Here is a 14,717-nt window from a genome sequence, read left to right on the forward strand (position 1 = left end):
TACGCTTCAATTGTACAAGGCACCAGTGCAACACAATCTGGAGTAGTGTGCAGGGTGGGCCATTTATCTAAGGAAAGGTGTTTATGTTTTGGAAACAGTCAGAACGGGTTTACTAGATTAATATCCGGAATGGGCGGGCTGTCTTGAGGAAAGGTTGAACTGGAAGGGTTTGTACCCGCTGGAGATTAGAAAGGCAAGAGGCAAGTTGAATTGAAATGTTTAGGATGCTCAGGGGACTTGCCAGGCCTTATATGGAGCATACATTTCCTTTGTAGGAGAATTAAGAAGTGGGGACCATGACTTAAAAACAAGAGATCACGCATTTTAACACAATAGACAAACTTATTTTCTCTCAGAGGACCATGTGTCCCATGCATGGACCCCATCTACACTTCTCATTGCCACAGAAAGGCAGCCAACATCATCAAAGACCCCTCCCACCCCAGTTATACTCTCTTTCAATTTCTTCCATCAAGCAGAAGATACAAAAACTTAAATACACATACCAACAGGTTGAAGAACAGCTTCTTCCCCGCTGTTATTAGATTTCTGAACGAACCTCTCTAATTTCAAATCTAATGTCGATCTTGCTTTTGAGCACCTCCTGTGCAGCCAGTAACCTGGACTGGCTCATTCTGTCTAAACATCCAATGATCCTTATTTGCTATGATCTGCCTGTACTGCACGCAAAACAATACCTTTCACTGTATGTAGTTAAACGTGACAACAATAAATCAAATCAAATCTTTGGAACTCTATTTCTGAAGCAGTCTTTGTAAGGCTCAAGCAGAGAGAAACCTGGGTAAACAAGACAGGAAAGGGTAAGCAGGCATGTGGATTCCAGGTTACAATCAGATCAGCTTTATTGAGGGGCAGAATGGCCTACAGTCTGCTTCTTGTTCATATGTCAGTGTCTCGATGGAAGGGTTATACTCAACAAGGTATGATTATCAAGCTGGCCTGGAGTTTGGATGTGGTTGCCTGAATGTGATGGTGCTGGGGCTTATCTACTCAATTTCCAGCATACAGCATCAAGCTGATTCAGTCACAAGGTAAGTTTGATATATGTATTGGGGTCTGACACTCTCCCTAGGATCGAATGATCATTTTACTGTGGGAGGGTGTGTGCGGGGCTTGTGGATGGGACAGTTAGCTGCTTTCTTTCTCTGCTGGTCCAGGGTGAAAGTCACAGAGCAACAATGGTAATCTATCGTAGTATCAATCAGTGATCAGATACTCCAAACAGAAGCAGTGGGGAAATCAATAAAAAAAAGCACAGAAGCGCTGAGTTACAAATTGCTCCTAAGGTTCGACTTTTCTCCTCATCTAAAGCAATGGATCAATGCTGAGTTGGGTTTATGGGGTTTTCAGAGTAAAGAGAACCTGCTATTATATGACAATACCACCTCCATTTTAGTAGACACAGATTGTGGTCCTGTACTTACCATTTTGAAAGGTGGTTTGATAAAGCTGCCTCGAATTCATCTGCATCTGGAACTTGTGCTGAGCAGAGCATAGTTCGATCAGGTATTTGCAGGTTTTGCTGTTTTCGGTCACAAAGGTGTGCTTCTTACCATCTGAATTGCTTTGCACAGTAAACTTCTTTCTCTAAAGAGAAATACTGATCAGATCGCATTATTCCTTTTCATACCAAGTCACTTAGTAGGAGGCAATAATTTCAATGTAAGTGCTGAATTGGAGCAAATATGTGCCATAAGTAAAGTGGTGTTACCTTTGGCGCATTGTGCGTTGGCATATTTTGGATCATACGGATGCTTGGAGGTACGAGGATAAGAACCAGGATCAATGCCAAAGCCCACCTAGTGTGGCTACCTTGCTACAGCAGATCAGCGCATTGAAAATTCCCCATTCACCCACCCTATATACACACCCTCAGCTTGGCAGATTACCACACCAGACGCTTTTGTGATTTCAAGCAGTCTTTCATTGTTTTCTTTATCTCAATACCCAAAAAGTAATGGATAAAGAATTATTTGTGGAGAATTTGCTTCTTTAATTTTTAGTGAATACCACTGCATTACAAATTAACATAATGTGTTTAGGACACACGTTATAGACTCACACCAAGAAAGAATGACACAACGAAGGAAAATGTGGAATGGTGCAGATAGAACAAGCTCATATCCATACCTGAGAAGGGGATTAGTGAGCTTTGGAAAATATATACTGAAATAAACCTTCAGTAGATAGAATACAGTCAACTCATTTCAGCTGACATGATCATTGGAATATTATGTATCCCTGAATAACAGAGTGTAGAGATAGGGTGAAATTCTTCTAAAAATGCAGAGACCCTCTAAAGGTATGGTGTAAAAGACACTTGGATAAGTACATGAATAGGGAGGTTTTGGAGGGATACAGACCAGGAGCAGGCGGGTCAGACTAGTTTAGTTTGGGATTATGTCTGGCATGGATTGGTTGGAACAAAGGGTCTGTTCTCATGAAGTATGACGATGGCTATGTTCTAGAGAGTTTAACCTGCCTCAGGTGAGGTTGAGAAGGGAGGACCTTCATGGTGACCTCAGCTCTATGTGGGAATTGAATCTGTACTGCTTGTGGCATGCTGTATTGCAAAGCAGCTGTCCATCCAACTGAGCTAACTGACCCCCAACCTTGCCGTCTCACAAGAGGAAGACTCTGCTGGAGTGTGAGCAGGTCAGGAGACAGATGCCATTGCTAAAGCATCATGTGTACATTTCCAATAAATACAGTTTGACGAGAAACCTTGCGATCAGAGGAACAGATTAACTCATACGGAAACGCAGAGGATTAATAAAGTTCAGCTAGAGTTCCTGTTTGTAATCAGTATCGGGGATCCACATTGGAAAATACTGCCAGCCTGGCATGGGTTGAGGTGCCAACAAGCTTGGCATTTGGCAGGCAAGTGAGGTGTCAGTCAAACCCCGTATCTATGCACCACACATGAGGCTGACCACTTGGGTACAGTGCTGGTGCCATCTGGAGAATGAAAACCCCACATGAACCAACAGCAACAAGAGAAGGAATGGGGACAAGCTGTGAAAAAGATCTTGTTTCACCGCTTGTAGGACATGATGGGCATGAGATGCTACTTACATTAAATGTGATTCTTTCGGTTTCACGCCACTGGAAGCGTAGACTGGCGATCCTGCTGTTGTTCTTCACCTCATAAACAATGATCCCTTTGGCACAGATTCCGAGCACAACTTCCCCACCTGTGGCTTTTTTATCCCGTGCCACCCGATGGAACAGGACCCCGTACTCTGGAAGCTGCTGTGTTACCTGCAATAGGTTGTTAAAGCCTAATAAACATCATTTCCCACAGGAGAAAGGACTTGCATTGATATAGCACCTTTCCTAACCTTCTTTAGAAGCGGCAAAGTTGTTTGGAAGTGTCAACCCTGTTGTAAGTTAGGAAAGACAGAAAACAATTTGTACACAGCAAGTTCCCACAAACAGAAATGACAATGATCAGATAATCTATTTTTGGAGTTTTGACTCAGGAATAAGCACTGACCAGGACAGTGGGGATAACCGAGAGGTATTATCATTTAAACATTAAACCAGATTAGACTCAGGTAACATTTTGGGGTTTGAATTTCAGCATGAATTTGAAGTCAATAAATATCTGTAATTAATTTTCTTTAACATCAACTTCCCTAAAGGTAAGGGAACCTGGCATCCTACCTGTGACTCCAAATGGCTCTTAACTGCCGTCTGAGTGATTAGGGATGGGCAATAAATGCTGGCCAAGCCAGCAACACCCACATCTCATGAATGAACAAAGAAAATTCACTGTTCTTCTTCAAAGTAATTCTAAGACCAGAAGATATAGGAGCAGAATTAGGCCATTCAGCCCATTAAGTCGGCTCCACCATTTGATTATGGCTGGTATGTTTCTGAACCCCATTGTCTTGCTTTCTCCCCGTGACCCTTGATCCCTTTACTAATCAAGAACCTATCTATCTCTGTCTTAAATACGCTCAATAACCAGCCCACTGTGGTAATATGTTCAAACACCCTCTGGTTGAAGAAATTCCCCTTCATCTCAGTTCTGAAGGGTCTTCCCTTCGCTCTGTGGCTGTGACCTTGGGTCCTAGATTCTCCTAATGGTGGCAACATCTACTCCACAATCACTCTGTTCAGGCGTCTCAATATTCTGTAAGTTTCAATCAGATTCCCCACCCATTCTTGTAAACTCCATTGAGTACAGGCCCAGAGTTCTCAACCACTCCTCATATGACAAACCCTTCTTATCTGGGATCATTCTTGTAAAGCCTCCTCTAGACTTCCTTTAACACTAGCACATTCTTCCTAAGAAACGGGGCCCAGTATTCTAAATGTGGTCTGACCAGAGCCTTATATATTCTCAGCCGTACATCTCTGATTTTGTTTTCTAGTCCTCTTGAAATGAATGCTAACATTGCATTTGCCTTCCTGATGGCCAACTGAACCTGCATGTTAAATCTTAAGAGAAAATGAACAAGGACTCCCTTTGTGCTCCAGATTTCTGAAGCCTTACCCCATGGGCTCTTTCACACTCACTTGAGAGGGAAACACAGCCTCTGTTTAATGTCTCACCTAGAGACAGAGCAGGAGTTCCACACTGGTGAATCGGCTTTGATTTTTGTTGTCACAATCCCTGGAGTGGGGCTTGAACCCACAATCTTCTGAACTAGAAGATCATATAACAAGAAAGTTAACCTCAGTCTTGGTGGGACGCATCAAAGAATGATGTCAACCAGACCATTGTCTGAACTGCTCTGAAGAATGAACCGTTTAGGATCATGTAGCACAGTGGCTCAATGGTTAGCACTGCTGCCTCACAGTGCCAGGGACTAGGTTCGTTTCTACTACTGGGCAGATGTCTGTGAGGGTTTCACACATTCTCCCTGTGTCAGCATGAGTTTCCTCTGGGTGCTCTAACTTCCTCCCACAATCCAAAGATGTGTAGGTCAGGTGGATTGGCCATGGTAAATTGCCCCATAGTGTCCAGAGGTACATAAGAGATGTGCGTGAGCCATGGCAAATGGTGGGTTACAGGGATGGGTTGGGTTTGGGTGGAATACCCTTCAGACGGTTGGTATGGGCTGAATGGCCTGCCCTATACTCCTGATTTTGTGTTGATTCTTCTTGGAAATCCAAAAACTAGGCTCAATTGACTGAAGTTGATAATAGGGGACGCATTGCAGAATCTACTAGTTAAATCCATTTTTTTTTAGTTGGGTTAATGCTTTGTTTAAATAAGCACAGACAGGAATGAACATGAAGAATTCATCCATTATTGTTGCTACAAAAAAATACAATTCCTAATCAAAGAGGGTCCACGTACCTTCAGAAATTCCAACTCAGCCTCCTCTTCAGACAAGTTAAAGTATGTGGAGTGCAGTCGAGGTAATTCTTCCTTTATACAAGTCAAAGCCATTTTCTCCATCACACTGGGAGGAATGTAATGTTCAACACGATAGTAGTTCTTGCCATGCACCTTTATAAACATAACATACTTTCTGTTACCAGCCAAAGTCCTGCACATTCAACCAAGGTGACGCTCTGAATCACTCCATGGCTATCATTCCTGCCAAGTGCACCAATCTGTTCTTGTTTATTTGTCTGTGCATGATGGGAGAGGAAGGCAACCCCTCTGAATATTATAGCCCAATATCTTTCACATCTTTGACTCACGGATTCATTCTAAGAGTCGGAATGTTGACCCTAGCTTGTGATCAAACTAGTCCTTTGCCCACCTTACGTTATTCTTTGACAATCTCACAGTGAAGTTCTGGTTTTAGCAGGGTGGTGGGGGTGGGTTTGGGGTGATCTGGTGTCCCTCCTTTGATTATCCCACAGCCTCTCATTAGCTAGATATCAGCTGCTGTGGCGAATAGGCAAAAACCAGGCTTAGGTACACTGCATGGCCAAGCAAGCAGCTGACACTTAGGCCCTGACTTTAACTCAGCAAGCGGATGGACATTTTTAAGAGTTGAAATCGGGCTGTAATGATGGTCCAGACTCATGCTCCTAAAATGGAGTCTCTAATGCGGCACATCAACATATTCATGGACTTTGGGGGAGGTGTCATTTTTGGATTACCGTAAATTATAATCTGAGTCAATAAGGAATTTTTGCAAGTCCAATACAAGTGATATAAAATACATGGTTAAAAGTGTGGTGCTGGAAAAGCACAGCAGGTCAGGCAGCATCCGAGCAGCGGGAGAGTCGACGTTTCGAGCATAAGCCCTTCATCAGCCCTCCAGCATCTGCAGTCCTCACTTTCTCCAGATACAAAATGCAGGCAGGCAGTGCCTGGGTTGCAAACGGATTCAGTTCTTGAGCCCATTCACAGGTCCATTTGCAAGTTGCAACCCAATCCAGGATCATATAAAGGAGCTATTTGTAAGTACAGGAAATGTCTGTGCATCAGCTCTTTAAAGTCACACCCTTGTATAAAATTGCATTCACAAATTCGAGTATTTGTAAATCAGTTGTTTGTAAAATGGGGCCCCCTTTGTAATCATGTGAACATTTGAAAGAAAATACCACTGGGCAGCTTTAAGAAAACTTATGGAAGCTGAGAGCATTGATTAATCCAAATCATTCTGGGAAAAGATGGTAATATTTTGTGGTGAATACATTGGCTGTGATTCTTTAATGGTTTCTATGTGCCTCCACATAATGGTTTTGTGCTAAGCCAAGTTTAAGCAGACGTTAAATAGGATAATCAGGGTTTATAAAAACTGTTTTCTTCCCACAAGCTTTTATTACTGGTATTAGGCTTAAAAATATAACAGCATTTTATTTTTAATGGCATAGGGTGGAATGGCACCACAAAATGAAGAGTTTGCCACTGTAATTTTATACTTCAGCAGATTAATAATTATTCCATGAGTGACGGAGGTAACACAAGAAAATAAGAGAATGTCAATTTTGAATATAAAAGAAAATAAAACCCACTCACTGGGGTGAAGTTTAATGGCATACGTGAAATCATTCAAGGGTGTAACAAAAGAAAAACAGACTGCTTGTTAATGGAGCCGAGCTACTGGCCTTGTGAATATAGGAAGAAATGAGTCACTCAATGGAATATGGTGTTGAAAGAATGCCATAGATTTGTCTGTTTCATCGTCTGTGGGTCAGGAGATGGCCATTCAGCCCCTCCATTCTGTTCTGCCATTCAATGAGATTGTGGTGAGCTATAGCCTAACTCCTTATTCAATATGTCCATGGCACAGGAGCACTAATGGTAAGGGCGTCACTTGTTTCCAGGTGTAATGATTGGAACCAGGGCTAGGTGGATCCCATTAACTATGAGGTCCTTGACTGGGGATGTTAACCTGAGTCAATCAGGGAGCCCTAGCTGACAGATATAAACAGGAGATTCAGATAGTCTCCTCACTCTAAGAGCTGGATCTAAACAGGATGGTCAGAGCCTACGCACTATGCACATGTAAATAAAAGGTGATTTGGTGACAGGATACCAGCTTCTGTGCAATTATCTCACCCATCCTGAGAAGCTAATGGTGAAATACATTCATCGATGACTGGAGTCTATGAGGTGAAGGTGCATCCACGATGCTGTTAGGAATTTGAGTTCTATCTTGTATAACCACCTTTGCCTCAGCCAGTGGGAATAGCTTCTCCAAATTTAGCCTACTTGTGCTCCTTGGTATAATTGCAACTTCGATTAAATTGTACCCCAACTTTCTAAATTCAACAGCGTACAATCACAGTTTATTTAACGTTGGGGTTCTGGATTTTTTGACAAGGGCTATCAATTATTTTCCAAGTCCAGTTGGCATCAGGAAGCGGGGGTAATGGGTTTTCTTGAATTGCTGCAGACCAGTGAGGTTGGGTAGAGAACATCACGTCTCTGCTATAATGAAGGAGCGGCGATCTTCGTTGAAGTCAGGATGAGGAATCCTGGAGGTGTTCCCACACACTTTCCTCTCCTGCTCTTCTCTGCTGTGAAGTGTCGGGCAGTAGCAGTGGCCACAGTGGAGATGGGATCATTTAAGCTGGTGTTATCAGTGGAGCTCCTATTGAGGATCAAGAATTACATGTGGCATAACTCCCAGTTAGATCTGCTAGTTAATGAGCCTTGGTTTATATACAGAGAAACCTCAATTATCCGAATCTCGATTATCCGAATATTGGATTATCCGAAGAAGATTTCAAAGTCCCACATCAAAAAGGTAAGTGTACTGCATTCCTGCATTACCTGCACTGAAGAAGATGTGAGAACGTGGCCAAAACAAAGAAACACAAGCAGTTCACGCATCAGCGACTGGATTTTTTTTTAGGTAAGGGTTGTTACATAGCCCTTTGCAAAAGTAAGGGTTTTACAGTATCCCTGGCCCTTTACCAGGCCGTTCATGAAAAAAAAACGGCCAAGTACATAAACGCACGCACACGGAGGGGCTTCCATCTTTCTATCACGAGACTAAGCTCCCGGAAACTGATACTGGAAATGGTCTTGCGATCGTAAAAGCTGTTTGGCATTTTGTTTCATGGTAAGGGTTTAGTTCTTCTCACTTTAGCCTGTAATTTGCAGACTGCAAAGTTTGACTTAGACTCATTAAAGTTATAGATTTAAACAAATTCTCCGGTAGACGACAGCGTTAGATCAGTATGGCTTCCCCTGTTCAAGCTAAAATCGATTATCCGAATAGTCAATTATCCGAACGAAATAGTGCCCGCCCATCTCGTTCAGATAATTGAGGTTCCTCTGTAGAGAGCTTTGCCTGCTATAGGTTGTTGACATATTTGGACTGTGTCTATTCCTTTTATTAATTTGCAGCAAACACTACCTATAGAATGTTATTTGGGGAAGAGGAGTGGGGCTAAATGTGAAGCCAAGGGTGCCTGAAATGGCACCAGACAAAATGCCAATATACTTCTGATCACTGTATTTCGTTTCTCTATTCCATGTGCTTTGTGATGATACTATGGCTTTAAAAGATTTGTTTTGCCCTGTTTTCTTTTAAAGGTTTTAACATGGAGGTACCGAGATGTCCATTGAAACCTTATTCAGCAAACAGCTTGTGAGGGCTTGGGTATTTTCTAAGGTTGAAACAATAGAAGCTGCCTGAGTGGGTGTGGTCAAATTCCCACAGAACCAGGATTAGTAATTTCTTAGTTTCTCAGTCACACAAGTTGCTGGGCCTGTTGTTACAGTACATCTCTCCCAGCTACCCTCTACCAGAGTTCTTTTGATGCTTTTCTTCCTGGGCTGCTGGAGTTGGATGCGACATAATCTGTTTTCTGAATATGCCCTTTATGTGATGTTACCAAATGAGGTCCTTAATTGGGGGTATTAACCTAGGTCAATCAGGGAGCCCTGGCGGTTTAGTAGTTAACTAATCTATTATTCTGGTAAGTTTTCCAATTGATTTACAGCTAAGCCAATTTTTTTTTATTCTTTCTCTTGTTGCATTTTAACAAGAGTGTATAATAAAATGTGTTTTGCTTAATATTGAGGAGTCTGGTCAATTGGATTGCATCTGGGACGCATCACCTTATACTTACCTTTAAGGTCAGAAAACGACAGAGTCTAGGCTACCTTCTTAATTTATTTGGAGTGGGTTTAGTCTGGACCATAACAGTTTGAAGTGTTGCATTTAGCACAATTTTTAAAAAAACACAATGTGGTTCATTAATGGACATGTACCGACCTCAGAAATGTAATCGCCGTACTCTGCCTGGAGAGCCAGGGAGGCAAGCAGCAGAGCTGTCTCATCACTGCAGTACAATCGCTCTTCAAGGATGTCTTTCCTCAATTGTAGATAATACTGATGTCGGGTGAGGCTGTGCCTAAAAGATGAATGGATATTAATGAGGCCTGCTATTGTCTATGCACCATGGGCCACTTCAAGCGGATGAATTTGCAGCTGGGTAATTTCGATCTTCTCATCACCTATGAAGGTTCATCCCTGGCTGAAATGGTAGCACTCCCACCAAGTCAGAAGGTTTTGGGTTCAAATCCCCAATTCAGAGACAGGAGCGTAAATACATACTGGTGTTTTATTGCAGTACCGAGGGAATGCTGCACTACTGAAGCTGCAGCTTTTCAGATGGGGCACTAAATCACGGCCCAATCTGCTCTCAACTCTGGTTCTAAAAAGATCTGATGGCACCCATTTCAGAGGTGGACAGGGGATATTTCCCAAATCAGATGACCAATAAATAAAATCTTGAAAAATGTCTTAAAACGCATGAAGGTGGATAATTCCCCAGCACCAGATTGGGTGGGAAGCTAGGGAAGGATTGCTGGACCCTTTGCTGAGATATCTGTATCATCAGTAGCCATGGATGAGGTGCCAGAACACTACAGGTTGGCTAATGTGGTGCCACTATTTAAGGAAGTTGGTAAGGAAAAGTCAGGGAATTTTAGACTAGCGAACCTAACATCAGTGGTGGGTAAAATGTTGAAGGGGATTCTGAGGGTCAGGATTTACGCACATCTGGAAAGCAAGGACTGTTTAGGAATAATCATCATGGCTTTGTGTGTGGGAATTTGTGGCTCATTAACTTGACTGAGTTTTTTGAAGATGTGATGAAGAAGATTGATGAAGGCAGGGTTGTAGATGTTGTCTATATGGATTTAAGTAAGGCATTCAACAAAGGTCCACATGGTAGACTGGTTAACAAGGTTAGATCACATGGAATACAGGGAGAATAGCCATTTGGATACAGAACTGGCTCTAAGGTAGGTGACAGAAGGTGATGGCGGAGGGTTGCTTTTCAGACTGGAGGCCTGTGACCAGTGATGCACCACAAGGATTGGAACTGGATCCACTGCTTTTTATTATTTATATAAATTATTTGGATGTGAATATTGGAAGTATGGTTAGTAATTTTGCATATGACACCAAATTTGGACAACAAAGGTTAACTCTGGGGGACTTTGATCAGATGGGCCGAGGACAGGCAGATGGAGTTTAATATAGATACATGTGAGGGGCTACATTTTGGTAACACAAATCAGGACAGGACTTATTGGTAAGGTCCTGGGAGCATTGCTGAACAAAGCGACCTTGAGTGTAGGTACATAGTTCCTTGATAATGGAGTCCCAGGTAGACAGGGAAGTGAAAAAGACAAGCTTACCTTCAATGGTCACTACATTGAGTATAGAGGTTTGGAGATCATGTTGCGGCTGTACAGGACATTAGTTAGGCCACTTTTGGTACACTGTGTGCAATTCTGGTCTCCCTGCTATAAGAAGGATGTTATGAAACTTGAAAGGATTTAGAAAAGATTTACATGGTTGGAGGGCTTGAGCTCTCATGAGAGACTGAATGGGCTGGGGCTATTTTTTTCTGGAGCATCAGAGGCTGAGGGGTGACCTCACAGAAGATTATAAAATCCTGAGAGTCTGGATAGGGTGAATAGCTAAGTTGTTTCCCCTCAGGTCAGAGAGTGCAAAACTAGAGGGCACAGGTTTAAGGTGAGAGGGGAAAGATTTAAAAGGGACCTGAGGGGCAACGTTTCCACAGATAGGGTGGCGCGTGTATGGAATGAACTACCAGAGGAAGTGCTGGAGGCTGGTACAACTACAACATTTAAAAGGCATCTGGATGGTTTATGAATAGGAAGGGTTTGGAGGGATATATGTCAACTGCTGGCAAATGGGAGTAGATTAGGTTGGGATGTCTGGTCGGCATGATTGAGTTGGACTGTAGGGTCTGTTTCCATGCTGTGCAGCTGTATGACTATTACATTTGGCTCACCCTCTAGAGGGCTTATTTTCAGTAAATGATTTGCTTCTATTGTTCTCATTTGATTTAAGCTTCTAACCATCTCAACTACTACTGCCCACTGGCATTTCACAATAGATTTCGTAGGATAGTGAACCCTGATTGACATCGTGCACCCACTCTGAGGTCCTGGGATTGAGGGTACGTCAATCGTCATGATGGATGAAATGAGTCAAGTCATTTATGTGGACGCTGCACACAAATTCAATATCCCCTCACCCATGGAGCTGTATTCACACTTTTTCAGTCAAACATGACAAAGCAACTATCAAAAACAACCATAACCTCAGACGAAGCTGGTGAACATTATTCAGGGAGGTCCACTCGGTTTTAGCAACTCTAAACTGAGTGTGAGCACAGTCGCTCTGACATTCTGAGCACAGTGGTTGGACATTACTGCCACACTTGAGCCTAGGAGCTCTGTGTGGAATAAAAAAACAATTGAGGGAATTCTGGCTCTTCGCTGCTCTGTTTGCCAAAAGGAGGCGCGTTTTTGTTAACAGCCTGCCTAAAGGGAAATTGCAATTACTTTGTTCCTGAAGTTGTTTTGCTTCAAAGCCCCCGGCAGCCTTCCAGCACAGTGCCTTTCATTACCATCGATTTGGAAGGCCAAACAATTCTGTCACCATCTCATAATCAGTAAGATGGAAAAGTCATGGTGGTACACAAGGAACAACAAGCTTTACTGCAGCGGAATAAAAATTAGGTTCTCCATAATTTTGTTCCGACAAGATGTTCAACCATGACCTGCCTGTTCAGTGAATGTAGCAAAACGTATTTGAGGAAGAATTTCTTCTCCCAGAGAGTAGTGAATCTGTGAGATACTTTACTGCAGAATGCTGTCAAGGCTGTGATAGATATGTTCCTAATCATAGAATTCCTACAGTATGGCCCTTCAGCCCAACAAGTCCATACTGACCCTCCGACGAGTAACCCACCCAGACCCATTCCCCTATCCTATTACTCTATATTTATACTTGACTAATGCACTTAACTTACACATCTCTGAACACTATGGACAATTTGTCACAGCCAGTTCACCTAACTGGCGCATCTTTGGATTGTGGGAGGTAACTGGAGCACTCAGAGGAAACCCACACAGACAAACTCCTCATAGACAATCATCTAAGGCTGGAATTGAACCCAGGTCCATGGCACTGTGAGGCAGCAGTGCTAACCACTGAGCCACCATGCTGTTTCAAATCAAGAACCGTTGGGAAAGGGTAGGAAAGTGGGCTTGAGCATTATCAGATCAGCCACGATCTTATTGTGTGACAGAGAAGACTCAATGGGCTGAATGGCCTACTGCTGCTCCTATATCACATGATTGCTATATTAAAAAGTGAAGTCGAATTTCCCCAGTGTTATGGCTAACATTTATCCCTTGGTTGGAAATATGGTTACGTGATCATTCATCTCATGTGGGACACTATCTATCCACACCACCCATATCCTGTTTACCAATAAAAAAAACGCAACAATGAAATTGTGGTGAATCAATATGTAATCAGAAGTTTCAGTTGTGCTGAAGTTGGCAGCCAATCCCACTGGCACAGTGGGACACCCAACAGAAGGAAGCCCGTGATTAGCCAAAGTTCAGGACTGGTATCTCGGGTTCAGCTGACCCTGTGCCTGCTTGCCATATGACCATGCCACCCAGTTGTTGCTTGGATTAGCAAGTGGACAAAATATATCAATGCAAGGAAAGGATGATATTCAAATAAAAGGAAATACAGTGGATGCAGTACTGAGGAAGATCGCCACCCTGACAGCTCTGAAAAGTGTAATGAATGCTCCCCCAAAAGTGGTTAGCACTGCTGCCTCACAACACCAGGACCCCAGGTTCGATTCCAGCCTCGGGTAACTGTCTGTGTGGAGTTTGCACATTCTCCCCCTGTCTGCGTGGGTTTCCTCTGGGTGCTCCGGTTTCCTCCCACAGTCCAAAGATGTGCACGTTAGGTGAATTAGTCATGCTAAATCGCCCGTCGTGTTAGGTTCATTAGTCAGAGGGAAATGGGTCTGGGTGGGTTACTCTTCAGAGGGTCGGTGTGGATTTGTTGGGCCGAAGGGCCTGTTTTCACATTGTAGGGAATCTAAAAAAAAGATTTGTGGATGCTGGAAATCTAAAACACAAACAGATATTGCTTGTAACAAATTGGAATAAACTCTGAAGAAGGGTCACTCAACCCGAAACATTAAGCCTGTTTCTCTCAACACAAATGCTACCAGACTTGCTGAGTTTCTCCAGCAATTTCTGTTTTTGTCCCACCTGTTTCCCTAGCTGAACACACAAAGACCACAGAAAACTAGAGGGGATAGGTATAAGGTATAAGAGAGCGCAACGATTTCAAAAGAACCAGATGGGTAACTTTTCATATATGGTGTGTGTGCATGGAATGAGTTGCCAGAGGAAGCGGTGGAGGCTGGTACAATTGCAACAGTTAAAAGGCATCTGGATGGGTATATAAATAGGAAGGGTTTAGAAGGACTTGGGCCATATGCTGGCAAATGGGACGAAGTCAGATTGAAATGTCTGGTCAGCAAGGATGAGTTGGACCGAAGGGACTTTCCATGCTGTGTGAATCCATGAACTAAAACACTCTGGGATTTTACACTGCAGCAGACAAACATGGAAACCACATTTGACTGAGTCCAAAGGCAGCACATCCGAATGTATGTATTTGAGGAGGCAGCTCAAATTTAATCAGAGGTTTTACTTTCCAAATCTTTGGGTCCAGACTGCCGCATGTTCCAGAAAATCCTCACTTTGGGGATTAGGTAGTCGATATACAGTCATTCAGACAAAGCAGAATATGATTAATGAGCTTTTCCAGAGCTAGCTCCCAATGTTTCTCAATGCCTTTTTACTGTACAGGCTCAGGCCGGCGTGAGGTGGGGATGAAGTGAAAAATAAACACATTTATCACATAGTTCCTTCATTGCCGCAGTTTCATGAGTTTTTTTGA

General features: G+C 42.9%; 1 protein-coding gene across 7 annotated transcripts in view; it reads right to left on the reverse strand.

The window, feature by feature from the left end:
• The window catches only part of ptpn20 (protein tyrosine phosphatase non-receptor type 20), a 436,259-nt gene that overhangs the window by 218,364 nt on the left and 203,178 nt on the right, over positions 1-14,717 (reverse strand). For all 7 annotated transcript variants that reach the window (XM_072583170.1, XM_072583173.1, XM_072583172.1 and 4 more), the window contains 4 exons: positions 9,669-9,807; positions 5,333-5,485; positions 3,097-3,282; positions 1,446-1,608 (listed from right to left, as the gene is read on the reverse strand). In XM_072583170.1, coding sequence (XP_072439271.1) covers positions 1,446-1,608; positions 3,097-3,282; positions 5,333-5,485; positions 9,669-9,807 — 641 coding nt within the window. The remainder of the gene's footprint in view (positions 1-1,445; positions 1,609-3,096; positions 3,283-5,332; positions 5,486-9,668; positions 9,808-14,717) is intronic.

The sequence above is a fragment of the Chiloscyllium punctatum genome, chromosome 13 (assembly GCF_047496795.1).
Source record: "Chiloscyllium punctatum isolate Juve2018m chromosome 13, sChiPun1.3, whole genome shotgun sequence".
Lineage (NCBI taxonomy): Eukaryota > Metazoa > Chordata > Chondrichthyes > Orectolobiformes > Hemiscylliidae > Chiloscyllium > Chiloscyllium punctatum.